Source organism: Molossus molossus, unplaced genomic scaffold (genome assembly GCF_014108415.1).
Source record: "Molossus molossus isolate mMolMol1 unplaced genomic scaffold, mMolMol1.p scaffold_m16_p_20, whole genome shotgun sequence".
In the NCBI taxonomy this organism is placed as follows: Eukaryota; Metazoa; Chordata; class Mammalia; order Chiroptera; family Molossidae; genus Molossus; species Molossus molossus.
The window spans coordinates 35449170-35469324 of record NW_023425356.1 but is presented as its reverse complement, the minus strand read 5'-3'; the positions used below and the strand labels follow the sequence as shown (position 1 = coordinate 35469324).

General features: G+C 45.6%; 2 protein-coding genes across 2 annotated transcripts; both read left to right on the top strand.

The window, feature by feature from the left end:
- Positions 1–2823: 2823 nt before the first annotated feature.
- IRF6 (interferon regulatory factor 6) lies at positions 2824–14790 on the top strand. The gene is made up of 8 exons (XM_036272859.1): positions 2824–2903; positions 3465–3641; positions 7449–7653; positions 8630–8758; positions 10562–10735; positions 12191–12583; positions 13289–13407; positions 14054–14790. The coding sequence occupies exons 2-8, from the start codon at positions 3468–3470 to the stop codon at positions 14276–14278; spliced, it is 1419 nt and encodes a 472-aa protein (XP_036128752.1). The 5' UTR covers positions 2824–2903; positions 3465–3467; the 3' UTR covers positions 14279–14790.
- A 3147-nt stretch (positions 14791–17937) lies between these two features.
- On the top strand, positions 17938–19905 carry CUNH1orf74 (chromosome unknown C1orf74 homolog). The gene is made up of 2 exons (XM_036272075.1): positions 17938–18050; positions 18759–19905. The coding sequence occupies exon 2, from the start codon at positions 18833–18835 to the stop codon at positions 19640–19642; it is 810 nt and encodes a 269-aa protein (XP_036127968.1). The 5' UTR covers positions 17938–18050; positions 18759–18832; the 3' UTR covers positions 19643–19905.
- The last annotated feature ends 250 nt before the right edge of the window (positions 19906–20155 follow it).

Below are 20155 nucleotides of genomic sequence, written 5' to 3'. Positions count from 1 at the left end.
GATTAGCATCTTTGTTCTTTGGCTGGTTAAATACATGTTGGAGAGACAGGCCTTGAATGTCTCTGTGATGGCAGTCAGAGATACCAGGGCTGAGCTCAACTAGGCCACGGTTGTTCTGTGGGCACTGGGATTTGGGTGGTGAGAGTGTCTTGAAAGACAATTGATTTAGGTGTGTTTGAAAGTGGGTGTTATGCAGTCTTTTCCCAACCATTTCATTGGCCCTCCATGCTGCTCTCATCTTTGTTGGTGTTTTTGGTTTACTCTCTCAGCATGTAGAAGGGAGGGGCTTGGATGGCGGGGTGCAGCGGCAGGATCTGGTACAGCACACTCTGACTCAGGAGTGTTGGATCCAGGCCCCAGATAAAGCACCGAACTTTTCTGTGTCTCAGTTAACGCAGCTACTTTGGGGGATGAGAATAATACCACTTCCAGGTCACGAGGATGAAATGTTAAGTAAAAACTGTAAAGCCTGTGCAGATATAAAGGATTGTTGTTACCATGGTGTCATCAGTTGAAGGCCATCATCTATCACACCTTCCAGTGGCCAAGAAATGTCTTAGCTTCCTGTGGTTAAAAAAAATTACTACTTGTAGTTTTTTTTTTTTTTTTAATAAATTGAAACATGTCATTGCAGGAAAAGATGAATCATATATAAAAGTAAATAGGCAAGTATAAAATTCACTCATAATCCTATCGCCAGATAACCACTGGGAATATCTTGTTGCATTGGTGTATGTATTCTTTCCTTTTTAAAATTCAGTGTGTACGTGGATATGAACCCAGGTGCATGTTATGATACAAGATGGAGATACTACTATACAGCCAATATTATATGCTGCATTTCCCCCCTTAACTTCAAATTGTAAACATTTTCCCAAATCTAATAAAAATTCTTCAGATGCCCTGTTAATGGCTGCTTAATATTGCTGCCTGTGAATGTATAATTAGCCATTCTCCTCTGTTATTTGGTTGCTTCCCATTTTTCCCTCTCTGCCTGTTTTTAGAGTCTTAGTTACTGGGTGGCAAGTGGGGGAGACCTTGGCTGACTTGCAGAAGGTGGAGAGGTTAGCAGTGATGCAGGTGGGGCATGGAGGAGGGCAGTCTGGGACGGGGTTGCTCATGGGTACTGCCATCCTGGGAGAATGCTGGGAACCCAGGGCTCTAGATCTTAATCATTGGTCTCTATGGGTGGCTGATTCTCCTTCCCCATCTCTTTGTGCAGTTTCTTATGTTGGCCTGGTGGCCTTAATTTTTTCTTCATGGGCTGTGGATCAACTAGAATAAACACTTTTCTTCAAAGTCCATATCCATCAAGAGGTGGATTTCACGTGTCAGACAGGCCCAGGCATAGGCCTTAGACTCATTGCAATATAAATTCTCAAAGGCCCCTCACTAGGTTGACTGGTTGGCTGCCCATTTTTCTATTCTTTTCATCCTTGCCTTGCCCCATCCCCCTTCTAGTAGGCTAGGACTGAGGAGGAGAAGGTAGAACTTGCCCTTGGGAGAATATGTTTCCTCCTCCTTATAAGGTAAATGGTCTCTGTTTTGGTGGCTTGCCTTGCTGCCCTGCAAAACAACCTAAACCAAGGCCAAGACCAGGGGGGTGGGGGGCACTTGTACTCTGCGTGCCAGCCAACCTTACCTGCCCACTGAGCTGTGCTCCCAGGGGAAAGGTTTCAGTTGCAGGACTGGGTAACTGGGTCAGAAGGCTCAGGTGAGAGCAGGCCTTGCCTTGCTCTTAAAGTGCCAGGGGCTAAGTTGGGTTTGGGTTTTCCCCATTGGATGAAAGTCTGGCTGGGGAGAGAAGAGGTGTTAGGGGCCAGCCCCTCAGCTAAGTTCCTCTGAATGGGAGCCTTTCACTGACTCAACTGATTTGGTTTTTGAACTGTGATCCAGGTAGGGATCTTTCTGGGTATGAAGGTGACTTATTTATCAACCTTTCATCCTAAGGTCTTTGTGGGGCTTGAGCAGTTCCGATGTGGATTTCAGGAAGGAGTCTGATGAAAACATTGAGCTTCAGTGTATAGTAACTAGCGTAGTGCTGGACACACAATAGCTGATGACCAACTATTTGTTGAATGAACGTTATTTTTCAGGTGTTTCTTTCTCACCTTAAGTAAAAACAAAGGAAAATAAGAACACCAGCCCTGGCTGGTTTGGCTCAGTGTTAAAGCATCGGTCCGGAATTGAAGGGTTGCAGGGTAGATCCCTGACCTGGCAGAATTGATCCCCAACCCGGAGGCAACCAGTCACTGTGTCTCTCTCACATAGATATTTCTCCCCCACCCCCTTGCCCGCCCTCCCTCCCTCCCTCCCTCCCTCCCTCCCTTTTACTCTCTCTAAAAAAATAAAAATTTTAAAAAAGAACACCCTCCCACCCCCAAATCTAAGCACAACATCCCAGGCAAACAATTCCCCAGTGACTGGCTTTTCCTTCAGGTGCACAATCCGGGCAAGCCTTTGTTTCCTGTTGTGAGTCCGGGCTGCCTCCAAATGTTATCTGCTATGTCTGGGTATTTTTTTGAGAATCAGGTGCAGACTTTACCCATGCTGGTTACTGCAACCAATCAGTTCACTTCAGCCTCTGTGGGGAAATAAATGGACCCAGGTTAGGAGGCTGTCCTAGCAGTACAGGGACCGTCTTTAGTACCCCAGGGTTAGGAACAGTGGTATTTGATTATTCTAGGGCTTCTGAGTCTCACCAGACTCAGCTGGAGGACAGGGTTCTCAGAGCCTTTGTCTCCAACGTTTCCAAGTCTTCTCCCATATACTGGATTGTTCTGCGGATAACCAAGTCAATGCCCTTTTTCTTGATACAGAATCTTTGGGTGGCCCAGAGAAAGGACAGCTGACTTGAGACCCAGGTCTTTAGATCCCCGTGGACACATCGCTTGCTCATCTATGTAAGTGAGGACTTTGGAACTGGGACCTCCCCATCCCCCAGCCTACTTCTCTCTCTTCACGATGGTGTCATTTCTTACGAAAATATTCCCATTTATCTTTAGTTGTCTTGTCTAAAAAGAGAGCAAGCTTCTGGTTCTTGCCCACATCCTTGTTTCCATAACCGTTTTTCCTCCCTCTCCTGAGATGAGTTTGAAAAGAGCGATTTTTCTTCTCTTCCAAAGCCCTTGGTACTTCAGGAAGGACGGTGTTCCAGCAGAGATGACATCATCTCTTCATTTTTTTGCTTCGGGATTTAAATAGAAGAAATGTGATCTACTTACATGATAAGTCTGATTTGGCTAGAGCATGAAGTATAAATGGCTTTGGAATAAGAATCAAAAGAACCTTTTAACCTCTTTTCTTTTCTTCCCCACCTGGCACAGTTTATTGCCATATTTAGTTTCTTTGCTGTAATCTAATGAAACTGTAGCTCTATCATAAGGGAACAGTGGCTGGGAAAAGTTCCCAGCGACTGGCCTAATTCTCCTGCTCTCCCCGTTTCTGCCCCCTCCCCCACCTAGATCATGGCCCTCCACCCCCGCAGAGTTCGGCTGAAGCCCTGGCTGGTGGCCCAGGTGGATAGTGGTCTGTACCCTGGGCTCATCTGGCTACACAGGGACTCCAAACGCTTCCAGATTCCCTGGAAACATGCCACCCGGCATAGCCCCCAACAAGAGGAGGAAAATACCATTTTCAAGGTAACGAACTTTACCATTTGACTTGAAATGTTTTCCAGTTCTCGCAGACGTTTTTGCTTTCATGTTCAGTTCTGTTTTCTATTTTCACATAAGGAATATGCTAAATCCAAAATGCTGAGGCAACAGTGTTCATGACAGAGGTGCAGAAACTTGGAAGGCACAGTAATTTCTCTCGTTGGGGCCCCTCTATGGTGGTTGAGGTCATTTATTCTTTCCCACTGGTCAAAGGTTCTCAATTCACATTCCAAAAGGTCCCAGGTAAAGTTGGACAAACTCCTGAGAGTTGTTCCAAAAGCTTCCAAGTGTCCCCAATAGACTCTTCCTCTCCATTCACTCGGGGTTCTTGCTATGAAGTAAAAGGTATTTGGGCCTGGGAATGGCTATGTAGACCAGGGCAGGACTACTGAGTGTCAGCAGGCTCCTCACACAGTCTGTAGGATGGGTGTAGAGGGCCCATATCTTTAATATTTTTTTATATTAAAATATTTTGCCCCGTCCATACCTCTGCTTAAGAATTAAAGGTGATTTAATTATGTTTTTATTATACAAATATGTTTTCTTAAATAAAAAGCAGCATAGAGGATATAGTCAATGATATTGTAATAACTATGTATGGTGTCAGGTGGGTACTAGACTTATCAGGGAGATCACTTCATAAATTATGTAAATGGGTAATCACTATGTCGTACACCTGAAACTAATATAATGTTGTAAATCAGCTGTAATTGAAAAATAATTTAAAAATTAAAAAAATAAAAACTACATTAAACAAAAAATTAGCTGTGATATGAGAGTAATTTTACTTAGCTAAAAACAAGTTTTAACCACATGACATTTTACAATGTCTTCCATCTCATGAGTAGCTTTTGTTACCACACCCCATGGCCCCAAGAAGTGAGTTCATCCTTTTTTTCCTGACTATAAGCTGCAATTCAGAATTGAAATCCAGTCCCTACCATGGGCCTGTCAAGATCTTGCTGAGATTGGATCAAGAAAGGTGGGCTCACATCTCAAAGGAGAGCCATTTTGGAGATATTTCCCACCTGACTCAGTTACGTCAGGTGTAGAGACAAGAAATGGAGAGAAAACTGGCCTGCCCTTACGTAGAAAGTAAATGAGCACTTCATTTAAAATTAAATCATGATATAAAAGGAATAGGAAAACCTCTGTAAACCAGCACCAACATTTGAGTTGGCACGGAGCGGGTTGGGCCTGCCCTGCCCAGCTGGTCTGAAATGGGGTTTGCTGCCGAAGCGACAGGTGGTGGCTGGCCACGCGGGAAGAGGCTGGTTCCTGCAAGCCCCACTCAGGAGAACGATCTGCCTGCTTAGGGCTTGAGGGACAGGTGGCCGTGGGAAGCTTCTCTGTCTTATTTCTTTTTCTTTTTTTTTTTTTTTATCCTCATTCGAGGACATTTTTCCATTTTTTGTACAGACAGAGTGGGAGGGAGAGAGAGGAAGAGAGAGAGAGGGAAACATCGATGTGAAAGGGACACATCGAGTGGCTGCCACCCGCACGACCAACCAGGGCCGGGGACAAACTGCAACCGAGGTACATGCCCTTAGCGGGAACCGAACCCGGGTCTCTCCGGACCGTAGGCGGACGCTCCAACCGCTGAGCCAAACCGGCCAGGGCTTCTCTGTCTTATTTCTATCTGTGTATCTGTTCGCAGAATACTAAAGGAGAGCCTTGAAGTCAGGGGAAGAGTGAGGTTGCTTCCACAGATCCAAAACTCTGGCCAGCCTTTGACAGGATGGTGGGGTGGGGGTGGGGGCCCTAGCATTAAGTGGGTGCCTGATCCACACCCTATGTCCATTATCTCATTTAATTATCAACAACTCTGTAAGGGAGTTTACTCTCATATTGTAGACACAGAAGCTGAGCCTCCAAGGGGCTAAGTAACTTGCCAAAATCACACAGCCAATGAGTGGTGGGGTCATGATTTGAACCCGGGCCCATCTGCTCCCCCATTCTCATACTGCCCCTTCTGACTAGGAATTGGAAGAAATGGCTTCAAATCCTGCTGCCATCAATTGTGGTCTTGAGCAAGTTACATAATCTCTTTGGGCTTCAGATTCCCTTTCAGTAAAATGGGGATGAACCCGGTCTTGCTTGACTCACAGGAATGTTGTCAAAATTGATGAGAGAATGTATGGGAAGGGACTCATAAATTACCATAAAAATGTAGGAATTATCTCCATCTTAGCAAGAGAAATAGGGACCTGTATAGTGGCCAGAATCTCAGAAGCATGACTTAGAATGGGTTTGAACAAGTGATATTTATAAGTCGCAATGATGGCCATGTGGTGGGTGCCACCTTCTGCTTCATTAGCAGGGGTCCTCTATGTCATCTTTGTGGGCCCTGCAGAATGGCTCTGCTGTGAGTAGGAAGGCCGGGGCTGTGGTTCTGGGTTAGTCCGGCTGTTCTCCATGGAGGGGCAGGAATTTAGGGAGCCTCAGAAATGTGTAGACCCAAGCCAAAGTCACAGCTCAAGCCATTTGGGTGGGGCCAGCCTGGGAGTGGGCACAGAAGATCAGATAAACGGAACATGTGGTGAGGCCAGGTAGCATGAGGCACAACTGGAGGTGTGCTTTTCAGACACTAGGGACCAGTGAGGTGGAAATCCCTGATAGAGGTTGGATGGAACAGTGCCTGCTAGGTCTCCTAGGGCAGCACACCTCTGTCAAATCTCTTCATTTTATACTTTATAACAAATGGAGGAGCCCCCAAGTCTGGAAAGAGAATGAGAAGTGAGTCTGAATTGGAGGAGAAGGATTTAGATCGTATTGGAAGAAACTTCTTGATTGTGAGACTGCAGGTAGTGTTTGAGGGCCATCAGTGATCTCAAAGGATGGGGCAGAACAATTGCATTTCAGCTTAGAGAAGAAGTCTTTGGTCAGGAGCAGAGGTGGGGCATTGGGTCTGGACAAGTGGTATGTGCTGTCAGCTCGAACAAGCTGGTACTCGCTTCCTGAACTTGAGTACCCTGCTAACGTTATCCTCCCTTTCTGCGTCAGAACATATGCTGCTCTCCTGGAGAAAGCGTGGAGATCTGAGAATATGTTAACAGTGGGGGAGTTTAGCTATCCTGGGGGCAGAAATGTAAATGCCTCTTAGACCTAGGAGGAACCAGCGAGGAGGAGCCAAAGTGGTTTTAGCCTTTCCAGCAAAATGTTTCCAGGGAAGTGGGAGTTTGAGGAAGTAGGGAAAGGGATGGGGAATGGGTCTATTAGGCCTGGTGGCTTAATAGTGGAGGCAAGCTGAACCCCCAGGGGGCAGTTGATTTCTACAATTACTGCATCAGGTTGAAGATTGAAGGGGGAGGGAACAGCAAGGCCAAAGTCTTCATATTGCATACCATCTCCCTTTGCCTTATTATTAGAGAAGTAATTCATGTCAAAAACAAATAAGCGAAAAAAAAATAAATAAAAATAATTTTTTTTTTTACTGGAAATCCTGTTATCTAAAGTAACCATTAGCATTTTAGTGTATATTTTCCCCAGCCTTTTCTTTATTTTCAGCCCTTCATTATAGCCGTCGTGGTCTTGACTGGTGGTACTGACACTAACACTTGAGATAAGGCTCCTCCTTTCAACAGACCACGCTTGCACATGGCTGAATTTCCTTAGGCCCTGCCTTGCTGGTCCTGAGGGAAGTGTTTCCTGCTGCAGTCTCTGAAAATTGGGGTTGGGATGGTGGGACAGTCAGGCAGGGGTGTGTGTGTGTGTCTGTATGAGAGAGGGTAAGCACACTTTGCAGTGTTTCTGGGCATCAGTAGGCACTCACTTCAGTTTCCTATTCCTCAGGCCTGGGCTGTGGAGACAGGGAAGTACCAGGAAGGGGTGGATGACCCTGACCCGGCTAAATGGAAGGCCCAGCTCCGATGTGCTCTCAACAAGAGCAGGGAATTCAACCTGATGTATGATGGCACCAAGGAGGTGCCCATGAACCCAGTGAAGATATATCAAGTGTGTGACATCCCCCAGCCCCAAGGCTCAATCATTAACCCAGGTGAGGCCCCAGCTGCTGGGGAGAAGTTGGACCGTATGCCAAGTTCTAGGCTGGACTCTTAAAGAGATAGTTGACTTGAAAATTGCCTGGCTTATTATATTTCAGCCAGGTAAAGCAAGAAAGCCTTTTCCCTAGGAAGGACCCAGAAAACAGAAGATAGAAACTCAGCAAAATCTTTTTGCTCAGTTAGGAAAATAGATGCTTGCCTGATTGCTTAAAGCATTAGAAAGTACAGGCAATATCGATTTCTACTGAAAAAAAAAAAAACTTCTCATGGGACCAAACATTAAGAGGAGAGGCCAGGTAGTTTAGAAGAAGGAAGAATTAAAACCTAGAAGGTATGAGTTCTAAACCTGGTTCTTATCACTTCACTACTTGTGGGACATGGAATCAAGGCATTGACCTAGTGAGTCTCAGTTTCTTCAACTGTAAAATGTGGGCGCTTATCTTTCCTGCCTAGTTCAAAGACTAGTATAAGAATCAATGGACATAACATGTAAAAGTTCTAAAGTTCTCTTTATAAATGTGCTGGCAAGTGGTCATTTAATTGTAGGATACTTTTACTAAGAGAATACCACCTGATCCTCCTATTTACCCAACTCTTACCAAGAACTAAGAGCCAGATAATTTTGATTTGATTTGTCCCCCAGTAAATCTAGACCCTACCACAAGGGATGGCTCTGTCCTTACATTAAGCTTACGAAGGAGAGAAGTTGGTGTCCTTAAGTCCATAAAAGGGATGCTAATGTGTAGGGAGAGTACAGATTAACAGATTTCTGGAGAAGGGAGTATTACAGAGAGCCCCCTCCTTTTTTTCCTTCTTCCCCCCTCCACCCGGCTCCTACTCATTTTGGTTAGGGCACTGGGCATGCACACTGAACCCAAAGACCCTCTGTGCCAGCTGTCTCTAGCTTGTGCAGTGGGTCAGCTGCAGGGATAATAGTGCAACCTGAGGGGTTCACCTGTTTCTTGGTAGGATCCACTGGATCTGCTCCTTGGGATGAGAAGGATAATGATGTGGATGAAGAAGATGAGGAAGATGAGCTGGATCAGTCACAGCACCATGTTCCCATCCAGGACACCTTTCCCTTCCTGAACATCAATGGTGAGTAGGGGTGATGGGTGGTACAGAGGGATGAGAAGGGTTTTGACCTGCTACTGCTGACCACTCAGCCACCACTGCCCTGGGAGCAGGAACCAGGCCCCATGGCCAGGCTGCTGGTCTGTTAGCAAGTAGGGGCCATAGGCAAGGGAACTCTGCTGGCCCAGTTAAAAATTTTATTCATGCTCAGTTCCATACACAAATAGAAACAGTTTTATAAATTTTGCTGATTTCCTTTGGGCCAGGTCGCAGGTGTCATTTTCATAAGTTGCAGGCAAACTCTTCTGCTCTTTCCCTTGGTATAAATTTTGTCACTTCCTCAACAGCTCTACTCTGCTAAGGCTGTGTGATGGGAACTTGGGGTTTCTGCAGCTCTCAATTCTAGGCTCTGATAGAATTTATCTGCAAGAGACTTTTCTTCTGTGGACTGTTTGAATTCAGCTTCCTAGGAAAAATGAGTTGAGAGGTTCAAGGTCACTGTGTGACAGAGCAGGTCCTGAGTCTCCCACTGCACCTTCTGAGGATGCTCGAGCACAGGCGAACTCCTCTGCAGCATCTTCATTTGAGCTGTCCACTGAAATGCTCCTGGACATGCATTGAGTTGAGCAGCTTTTCACTGCTGTTCTAGTTCCATCTGGCTGCTACGGGTCAAATGAGATACTTGTGGGCTGCCTTGGATCCTTTTTGGGAAGATGCGTGACATATATCCAAAGCAAAAAAGTAAAATGGGTACATAGATTTAACCAGACTTGTGCACAAAGGGTCAAAGAAACATTAACCTCTGTGATTTCAGAGCTCTTGGGGCAGAGGAAGAAGAATTGTTGAAGAATAGATGCCTAAGAGGTGAGGCTAGGAGAACCTGTAGACTTTGGAGTGAGCCAACTTTACCAGTAGCAGGGAAATAGGATGGGTTTTTTATTCTCTTTTAAAAATAGCTTTAACTGGACATTTTTGAATAAACAATACTCTTACATGACTTAAAATTCATAATGGTACAAAAAGGTAACTAGGGGAAAGGTTTTCCTTCCATCCTCCCCGTTCCCTCCCTGGAGGAGACAGATCTTTCCAGGTCCTTGAGTACCCTTCGAGATATTTAGTGCATGTAAAAGAATTTGTTTTAATGGAATTTTTATAAATGAACACTTATTCAAAGCTAATCAACTAATTCAGTTAAGTTCATTTTATAAAAGACAGCCAGGCTCTATTTAATTGCAGGGTTCAAATTTTACAACAGGGAACCTCTCATACATGCCCATACTCATTTAATCCCAGAGAAAATTCACCCCTCTGTTATCTTCAGCAAACGCAGGTTTTCATAACTATGAGTTTATGGGAGAACCAATATAATTAGGTTCCCCAGAAGCAGGGAAACGTGTTTCTTTTTTTTTTTTTTATCCTCACCCGAGGACATTTTTCCATTTTTTGTTCAGGTAGAGTGGGAGGGAGAGAGAGGAACAGAGAGAGAGAGAGAAACATCGATGTGAAAGGAACACATCGAGTGGCTGCCACCCGCACAACCAACCAGGGCCAGGGACAAACTGCAACCGAGGTACATGCCCTTAGTGGGAACCGAACCCGGGTCTCTCAGGACCGCAGGCCGACGCTCTAACCGCTGAGCCAAACCGGCCAGGGCGGAAACGTGTTTCTTATTGTGTTAGTTCTGGGAATCAGTGATGGGCTGCCACACTGGGTCACGGTCCAGTGTTTGACTCTTGTCTGTTGACTTTTGTTAAGTTTTAGAGCCTCAGACCAGGTGCTGTGCATGTGTGGTACCCCTGCCTGCTCACCCACATCCTTCTGTTCTAGGTTCTCCCATGGCACCAGCCAGTGTGGGCAACTGTAGTGTAAGCAACTGCAGTGTGGGCAACTGCAGCCCCGAAGCAGTGTGGCCCAAAACGGAACCTCTGGAGATGGAAGTACCCCAGGCACCTATACAGCCCTTCTATAGCTCTCCAGAGCTGTGGATCAGCTCTCTTCCAAGTAAGTGAGCCCCTGTCTTTCTTGATGGGTCTTCAGCTCCTATTATAGTCCTTTCCTGCTTGGCCTTCTGCTTCCATTTCTTTGCCTTGTATAGAATAGCTGTCTTTCCCACAGGTACCTTCTGTGTCTGGTTCCTGGCCAGCTGATGATGAGTCACCAGGGAAGATGTAAAGAAACATTAGCCTATACCTAATTGCCTCTGGGGATGCTCTGATTGGTTACAGCTCCAGGTTACTCACCTCTTAAGTGGGTGGGAGGCCTGGGTTTATCAGTTTGGCTAGGGGATTTGGAGATAAGGCCAGCTATGGGATGGGAAAGAGAAAATCCCTTTCTGGGTTGGGCACAAATTTATTTTTTATTTAAAAATTTTTAATCCTCACTGGAGGATATTTTTAGATAGAGTAGAAGGGAGAGAGGAAGAGAAAGAGAGACAAACATTGATGTGTGAGAGACACATCAGTTGGTTGCCACCGGAGCCCGGGAACAAACCTCCAACCTAGGTACGTGCCCTTTGACCAGTAATCGAACCCAAGACCCTTTGGTCCTTGGGCCGATGCTCAAACCATTGGGCCAAACCAGCCAGGGCAAAATTTATTTCAATGAAAAATCACTGTTGACCTGGCCACATAGCTCAGTTGGTTAGAGCATCGTCCTGATATGCCAAAGTTGCAGGTTTGGTTCCTGGTCAGGGCACACACAAGGATCAACCAATGAAGGCATAAATATGTGGAACAACAAATTGGTATTTCTCTCCCTTCTGCTCTCTCTCTCTCTCCCTCCCTCATTCCCTTACTTTCTCTCTCTAAAATCAATAAATACAAACTAAATAAACATATTCTATTAATAAAAAAGAATCATTGTCAGTGCTCCATCTCCTTTTCAATCTACTCATGGTGGTAGTGGTGGGGGGAGGGGTAAATGCTAGAATTTTGTCCAAGAGACTAATAGCTTTCATAAGATCATAGGGTGACTTGTTGAGAGAAAAATGTAATTTGTGGTGAACTGTGTCTTTTTTTATGATGTATTGTTAAAACAGAAGGATGATTTTGTATTTCTTCTTGTTTCTCTGGTTTCTTTAAACAATGAGACAAAAATAAGACACAAACCAGGTACCTTAGGTTTTAGCTTCTTCCAATGCCTTTTGATACAAAGACTTATGAAGTGGGGAGACCAGAACCCAGAACTTTGCTTGGAGAAATTCTAGCCCTTAGGGTGTGGTGATTGAACAGAGATAGTAGAGATGGACCTTGAACTGTTTGCTTCAAAACAGCCTTTTGAGTGACTATTCCGGGGTTATGTTGATGTCTCCCTTTATTGCAGGAAGGATAACTATGGCAGTGGCCTTCCTGAATGCTGGTTGAAAGGCGGCTCAATCTTGATGGACTTTCATGAGTCTTAGGGATAAATAGGCAGAGCAGCAGAGCAGGACTCTCACTGTCCTCTCTCACCTTGCAGTGACTGACCTGGACATCAAGTTTCAATACCGTGGGAAGGAGTACGGGCAGACCTTGACCGTGAGCAACCCCCAGGGCTGCCGGCTCTTCTATGGGGACTTGGGTCCCATGCCTGACCAGGAGGAGCTCTTTGGTCCTGTTAGTCTGGAGCAGGTCAAGTTCCCAGGTCCAGAGCATATCACCAATGAGAAGCAGAAGCTGTTCACTAGCAAGCTGCTAGACGTCATGGACAGAGGACTGATCCTGGAGGTCAGCGGTCACGCCATTTATGCCATCAGGCTGTGCCAGTGCAAGGTGTACTGGTCGGGGCCATGTGCTCCATCACTTGTTGCTCCCAACTTGATTGAGAGACAAAAGAAGGTCAAACTGTTTTGTCTGGAAACATTCCTTAGTGGTGAGTCTTTTTTCAGAAGGTTGATGGTGGGAACTGGTCTCTAGAAATATGTCTTCCTCCATCCCTTCCCCCTTTCCTGGCTCTGCAAAGATTTTAGCAAAAAAAAAACCATTTCTCTGGAGGAAGTTAAGGTCGAAGAGAACCTTGGTTCTGAAAAATGAAAGTGACCCGGGCAACAAAGAAGGGCGTTCCACTCCAATGCTATGTACTTAGAAGTATTTTAAGGTTGGTTTTGAAACCTTTAGTGGCAGAAGAAGGAAATAGCCTCGTTATTACCCCTCAAATGCTACCAGTTTATTCTTAACTTTGGAAGGTGACCCTGTTAATCATAATCAGCAAAACATACACTCTTCTCCTTTGAAAAATATCTGAGTATTGAATTCAAGTAGGACAATTTGGGGAGGGCCCTAAGCTGTGAATTTTACAATGTGGTTTGAACTCCAAGTCTAACTCAGTGGTGTCCTCTAAAATGATGAAAATGTTCTGTATTTATATTGTCCAGTATGGTAGCCCCTAGCCACATGTGGCTGTTGAGCATATACATGTGGAAGTGTTACTAAGAAATTATTTAATTTTGATTAACTTAAATTTAATAGCCACGTGTTGTGGCTAGTGGCCACCTTATTGGGATAGCATAAAAGATGGTATTTATTGAGTCGATATGAAATGACCCAGTGCACTGAACTTGCTCTCCACCTTCTGCAGATCTCATCGCCCACCAGAAGGGACAGATAGAGAAGCAGCCGCCATTTGAGATCTACTTATGCTTTGGGGAAGAGTGGCCAGATGGAAAACCCCTGGAAAGGAAACTCATCTTGGTTCAGGTGAGGAGAGAGGGATATAACAATAACTCTTTACCTTTTTATCAAAGCTTTAGCCCCTAGGTCTGAGGTAGAGCCCTGAGCAAGGCCCTTTCAGATGGAAAACCCCAATATGGATTTTGATCCCAGCAGATTCAAGTTTTGTACATTGCACAGTAGGTCCATGCTGGGGAGTACAGGGTCCTCAAAGTGGATGATAGATTTAGTTGAGACCTTATCTTTTATTCTCTTGCTGACAAAGAGTCATCCTGAAACCTAATAGGATATGACCCTTTCCAGTTCTTTTACAAAAACCTTTGAATAACTTTTAAGAACATAACCTTTTAGGAAGTAGAAGCAAGACCATCTGGGTTTGGCCCCTGGATTTATGCAACAAGACAGGCAATAGATGAAATTTCGGTAAAAGTCTTACTAAATACGCAGTTATTTGTTTAGGTATGTGATATGATGCTACATCTAGGTTCTTTACCTTTATTTGAACCAACTTTTAGAGTGAACCTTGGTAGGATGGTTTAGAGAGATGAAGACATATCTAGAGTGGGGGGCTTTCCCCCAGCCTCACTGGTCCTTCCTTCAGTCTTGGGTCCTTCTTGCTATTTAAAAATACCTTTTTATCAGCAGATACCTGTGTGCTCTGTGTCCTGAACAGGTTATTCCGGTGGTGGCTCGGATGATCTACGAGATGTTTTCTGGTGATTTCACACGATCCTTTGACAGTGGCAGTGTTCGCCTGCAGATCTCAACTCCAGACATCAAAGATAACATTGTTGCTCAGCTGAAGCAGCTGTATCGCATCCTCCAAACCCAGGAAAGCTGGCAGCCCATGCAACCTACCCCCAGCATGCAACTGCCCCCTGCCCTGCCAGCTCAGTAATCACGGATGTCATCTTCCTTCTCTTTTTTACAATATTGTACATATGGATATTTTTTATTATTCAGATTTAACCAGCTTTTTAAACCTCTTTTCTTTCTAACAATGTTGGTAGTTTCTGACTCTCCAAATATGTCTGGTTCTTAAAGTTGATTTAATTTATGGAAAAATCACTCTTTGTACATTCCCTTTCTTTTTTTTTTTGTTGTTTAAACATCCCAGCGGTAGTATAATGTAGTAGAAGGAATTTTGACTGGGAGTTTGGACAACAGGGTTCTAGCTACAGTTTTGCTTCCATTGTGCGACCTTGAACCAAATCATTTAACCTCTGGGCTTCAGATTCATTACTGTAAAGTGAGGGGGTGGGAATGATGCCTGAATAATGCCAGCTTTAAAACTCTGACTTGATGACTTCATTCTACTTGTACCAGGCAAAACTGCCTGGAACAGAATGCTTCTGCATTGTTCTTGTCCCACATTTTTTTCTTGCTTTCATTAAAGTTCCCTCAAGCACTGATTTGTCCAGGATTGATCTCTGTTTGACCTGTTCTGCTAGTATAGTAAGCTGGCTCCCTGAGGGGGGAAGTGAGAGGGAGGGGAGCCGGCTGGTTGCTTAGGAACCAAACTTGATATCTAAATAGAAATAGGTGCCAAAGTCTGAAAGTCACCCTGGAATGCTAATAAATTGAGCTTCTAAAGGGAAGCTGTCAACACAGAAGGCCCAGAGATCCTGTGGAAGAATTGGTTGGTTGGCTGGTGTTTACCTTGCCACCACTCAGATCCCACCGTGTGTGTGTGTGTGTGTGTGTGTGTGTGTGTGTGTGTCAGGGGGTGGTGGTGGTGGTGTAGATGCGAGGGTATGACTCGGGTTCAGCCTTCAGAGAGGACAGAGCACTCTTTTTCTTTCTTTATTCTCCGAGGAAGACCTGGGGATGAGCAGGACATCTAGGAAAACTGAGTATAAGAGGGATAGTTCCTCCTTGTTTGGAGAATTTTACAGTCTTCCTGTCATTTGGATTATTTACATTTGGGAAAATGGGGTGTTGAGGTCAAGGTGAAGAAGGGCTGGGTGGTGCTTTTCTGAAAAAGGCTCACCTAGCACAAACCTGCTTGTCTCCCTAGTGGAGTAGCTGGGTGTGAATAATTAGGGTGTAGAACTTTGCATCTATAGGTGCCACAAACCAGTCTTATCCATTAACTTTTGCTTGGCCCCTGACCCTTTTGCATTTTTTTTTTAAAGGAAGTAATCATACGTGATTTAAACTTCAAGACCTAAGTGGAAAACATGATGCTAATCTCTGGTAGCAGCCCCAATCCTCTTGAACACTGATGGCTATTGGTGCCAGGTCAGTATTTAGTAAGCCCATGTCTAGTCTGCTACCCTTAACCCAAGCCACCTTGTACTTGCTCCTGGAATTGAGCTAGCTAAAAAGTTCGGCTAGCTTTATTAAAAAAACCATAGCCTCAATTCAGTCACAGTTGGCAATGGGGCTTATTTAGAATGCTTAAGCACTGGGTTTAGGGCCTTTAAGGGACCGAGTAGAATCTGCTGTTACTAAAGTATGACCAAGAGAAATCTGGGTATAGGTAAGGTACTCAGCTATGAGCAGAAATTGGACCTCTAGAGACCAGGAAACATGCAAGGTACAGAAACTTTATCTTTTTTGGTTATTTTGGTGAGTGGGTGAAGTGAGGGATTTGGTCTTGATGTCTGGCTGCCTCTGTTTGTGTCAGCATAGCTCAAAATTATAAAGAACCCAGTGTAGATAAATTGGTAGGGTAACTATTGGGTTTGGGCTGGTCCCTTTCCCTTATTCTGAGAGATGCTAACAGGCTGTCCATTTGGATTGGGGCCCAGATAACATGAGCTGGCCATGGGTATTGAAAATAGTGTTCTGACGTGCCAAGAAGCATCAACATTTTAGTAAGTGACTGTAATGAAAACTTTATAAACATATCAAAGGAATGGATGAGTGATTTTATGTGGTCTTAACTAGAGGCCTGTTCTTCCTTTTTTTTTTTTTAAGTCCTTTTCAGAACCCTGGAAGACTGCATGCAGGGCTCTCCACTGAGCTCCCCCAGCTGCTCCTTCTCTGGTCCTGGTGGATAGAACAAGTGTCCTTTGTTTTTTGGACTCAGTGCACTATCTCCTTTGGTGGCTAAACCACTCACTCCCTTGACGTATTCTACTTCCTTGCCTTCACCTTGCTGAAGACTGGGAAGAGTTAGATGGTATCACCACCTCTTCTTTTCCTTCACTGTCCAGTCTACCAAAATTAGCTCCAAGTTAAAAAGGACCCACTGTAGGTAAATTGGGAGGGCAAGTGTTGGATCTGGGCTGATCCCTTCTACATATAATTAGGTCCCTGGACAATGTTGCCATAGCACTCTATACTTCTTTCAGGTAATCAATCCCCTGTAATTGCTCAGCATCTGTGTCTTGCTTGACTACAAACTCGCTGAAGGTAGGAACTATTTGTTTTGGAGTTTGCTGCCAGCCCTTAGCATACTGTCTGGTAATAATATGTTTTCAAATATTTGTTGTTAGAATTTATAAATGAACTCAAGTTTCACTTTAGGGATTTATTGTTAACCAATATGCTAAAATAAGTATGGGGAAGGAAAAAATTCTAAAATTAGTTTCTAGTCTCTGCTTCTGACTCCCTCTGAGCTAAGGACCAGCGGTTAGACTAGGAGCCCCTACAAGCTGGTCCTCTTTGGAGGCTGGCCCCATCTTTACTGCACAGTTGTCTCTTCACCGTCTGAAGACACTACCACGGTAGAACTAGGAGTGAAACCTCCAGTGCAGGTGCCTGCAGTTCCCTTAGCCTCTGCCCTGCCCATTTAATCAATAAATTTGGGCCATATTCTCAGATAGTGGTTGAGTCCCTTCGTTGTATCAGTCATATCGCTGGTAGTTAACCCCTTCAGCGAAATAACAATTTTTCTTCTTAAAGACCTGACTGAAAAGCCTCTGCATTTCCGTGTCTCATTTTTCATGTGAACTCGGCAAACTGAACTCCTAGAACTTAAGCTCCACGAAGGTGGGGTGTCTGATTCGTACGCCGCGATACCTCCTAGAAGCATGTCGAGCACATCCTGGTACAGTGAGGACTCCTGCTCTCCACACCCAGCTTGGAGATGACGAACCTGGGCCAGGATAGCACCTGTCCACCCACTTCTCAGAATCCAGCTGCTCTAATTTAGGACTAAGGCGGGTCAAAGTTTCAAAAACAAAACAAAACCCTAAAACGTTGTAGCACCAGCCATAGGTGTGTAGATTCTGCAAAACAGGTCGCTCGTCCTGAGATACATTTCGTTTGGAAGGGAAATCGCTTCCAGACACAAACGAGAGTGTTTCTGCGCCGTGTGTCCTGCTTCTGACTTCCCGGTCCTTTGGGACAGCTGCTCCACAGCACGTAAGGGTAGCAGGTGGCAGCCAGCTCACCAGGTCCCACCTTCCTAGGGCCACCTCCGCCCCTCGCGGTGCCCACGCAGACGGGCGTGGCCGGCTTCTGTCTGGACGGAAACGCTCGACAGCAGGATCCAGTGGTTCTAACGCGAGGCGCGCGAACGGGCTGAATGACGTCACAGAAGGCCGCAGGGGAGGGGAGGAGTCACGCTGGGCATGCGCAGTCGACGAACTTCGACAACCGGAAGCCGAGTGGGCGGGGCTTATGGTGTGGCCGAGTGCAGCCGGTCGTGTGGCAGCGCGAAGGGACTGGAAAAAGAAGTTTCTGAGCCCGCGAGCCTGCCGCGGAAGTGGACGAAGAACGTATGTGTGTGGGAGAGAGACCTCTGCCTCGTTTAATAAATCGCGATAATTTGCTCAGAATCGGGTGCGGGGTTTAGAGTGAGCCCATCCGCCCAGGGTCTGTGGATGTCGGCCAGAAGGGGATGGAGAGGCCCGCAGAAGTTAAAATACAACCCTCCTCCCATTCTAACACATTTCACTCATTTACTTTTATGCCTCAGGGTGAGATAGTTGTTAGTCCACATTCTTGTGTATGCCAGTTTAATCAGATTTCTGTTCTCAGACTTACTCTGGCAGGAAGAGAAGGGGAAACTGGCAGTGGAAAGTGCATTTAGAACCCAGAACTCTGTCTCAGAGGACACTTTTGGGTGAAATGCTCTGACGTTTGCCAGACACTGTCTTGCCTCTTCTCTGCCCCAAACTCCTTACAGTTTGAATCAGAGAAGGTAATTTACAAAAGATACAATGTAGAATAGAAGCCAGAGAATATAAATCTAGTCCCAAATCCAGAAAGACACATGCATTCGGGACTGAGGGAGACAATCATCCATAGGAATCGGGCAGCCTTGCTGACCCCATCGTGTCTGGCCTGGGTTAGCATTCCAAAGCAGAGGGAGGGACAAAATGACCTTTGGAAGATGCTGTAAGACTTAGGGGAAAGCTCTTGGCAGGCTTCCTGGTTTGTCACTGGCTGATGTTAATAATCCCCTGGTCCTGCTTTGTTTTTAGGCCCTTCAAGTGTCTGGAGCTCAGAGATGTTGCCCAGGGGAGGGAACTGTGGCTAGTTAAGGAGGCCACGCCTAATGTTGTTTCCAGATCCCATGTCAACACCAAGTCCTCAGTTGCTGGTGGCAGCTGCTCAGGAGACCCTGGGCATGGGAAAGAGACGGAGCCCACCCCGAGCTGTCTGCCTTCACCTAGCCGGAGAGGTACTAGCTGTGGCCCGGGGACTGAAGCCAGCTCTACTCTATGATTACAACGGAGCAGGGGCATCAGAGCTCCAGAGCTATCTGGGGGAGCTGCAGGGTCTGGGCTTCCTGACCGAGGGACTTCACATCCTTGAGATTGGAGAAAACAGCCTGATTATCAGACCCGAGCATGTATGTCAGCACCTGGAGCAGGTGCTGTTTGGTACCATAGCCTTTGTGGATGTTTCCAGCTCCCAACCTCACCCTTCTATCCACTCCCTGGACCAGCTTCAGGACTTGAAGTCCATCATAGCTGAGATCATCACCCATTTGCAGGGGTTGCAGAAGGGCCTATCCCTGGAAGTCTCCTGCAGCAGGCTCTGTTCCTCAGACTGGAATCTCTGTACTGTGTTTGGGATTCTCCTGGGCTATCCTGTTCCCTATACCTTTCACTTGAACCAGGGAGATGACAACTGCTTAGCCCTGACCCCACTACAGGTGTTCACTGTCCGGATCTCATGGCTACTTGATCAACCCCCAGTCTCGCTCTATTCCTTTAGTGTCCCAGAGAGCTTGTTCCCAGCCCTGAGGGACATCCTGAACACTTGGGAAAAGGACCTTAGAACTCGATTTAGGACTCAGAATGACTTTGCAGACCTCAGCATCTCCTCTGAGATAGTCACACTGCCAGCTGTGGCCCTCTGACTAACTCCCATGTAGAGAGTACTCAGTAAATATTCAGCTCTGAGTCAGGGATTACAAATAGAAATCATCTCAAGGGCCAATTCTGAGCATCTTGAGAACAGTAGGGAAGAATGCTGTAGTCAACTGGCCCATTTGTGATGGGCACGGGAATGGGGTGGTGGCGGCAGCATTGGTAGTACACATTCACCATTTCTGAAATCTGGAGTCCTCTTGACTTAGCTGAGATGTCTTTTCCTTCACCGGATATAAGATAGAAGAAAAGAGATTGTGGAGAAGAGGGGGAGGTGGGGTGGGTGGAGGTAGAGGAAGGTGTAGGGGGATAAATGGTCATGGAAAAAAAACTATATATAAAAAAAGAAGATTGTAGAGAAGAAAAAGGGAGGTGGAGGGCAAGTGATGTACCCCTGTATATAATGTATGGTATTGTAGCGTATATATACCTACCCTATGTAGGTAGTGCTCACCAGAAAATAACAGCACTGGGCTTTCCTGCATGCTTATTCATCTCCAACT

Excerpts from the sequence above, each read along its gene's own strand:
- CUNH1orf74 (XM_036272075.1), top strand. The coding sequence starts at position 18,833 with ATGTTGTTTCCAGATCCCATGTCAACACCAAGTCCTCAGTTGCTGGTG.
- IRF6 (XM_036272859.1), top strand. The coding sequence starts at position 3,468 with ATGGCCCTCCACCCCCGCAGAGTTCGGCTGAAGCCCTGGCTGGTGGCC. Across the intron at positions 3,642-7,448 it reads AGGAAAATACCATTTTCAAG|GCCTGGGCTGTGGAGACAGG; the intron begins GTAACGAACTTT and ends CCTATTCCTCAG. Across the intron at positions 13,408-14,053 it reads GGAAACTCATCTTGGTTCAG|GTTATTCCGGTGGTGGCTCG; the intron begins GTGAGGAGAGAG and ends TGTCCTGAACAG.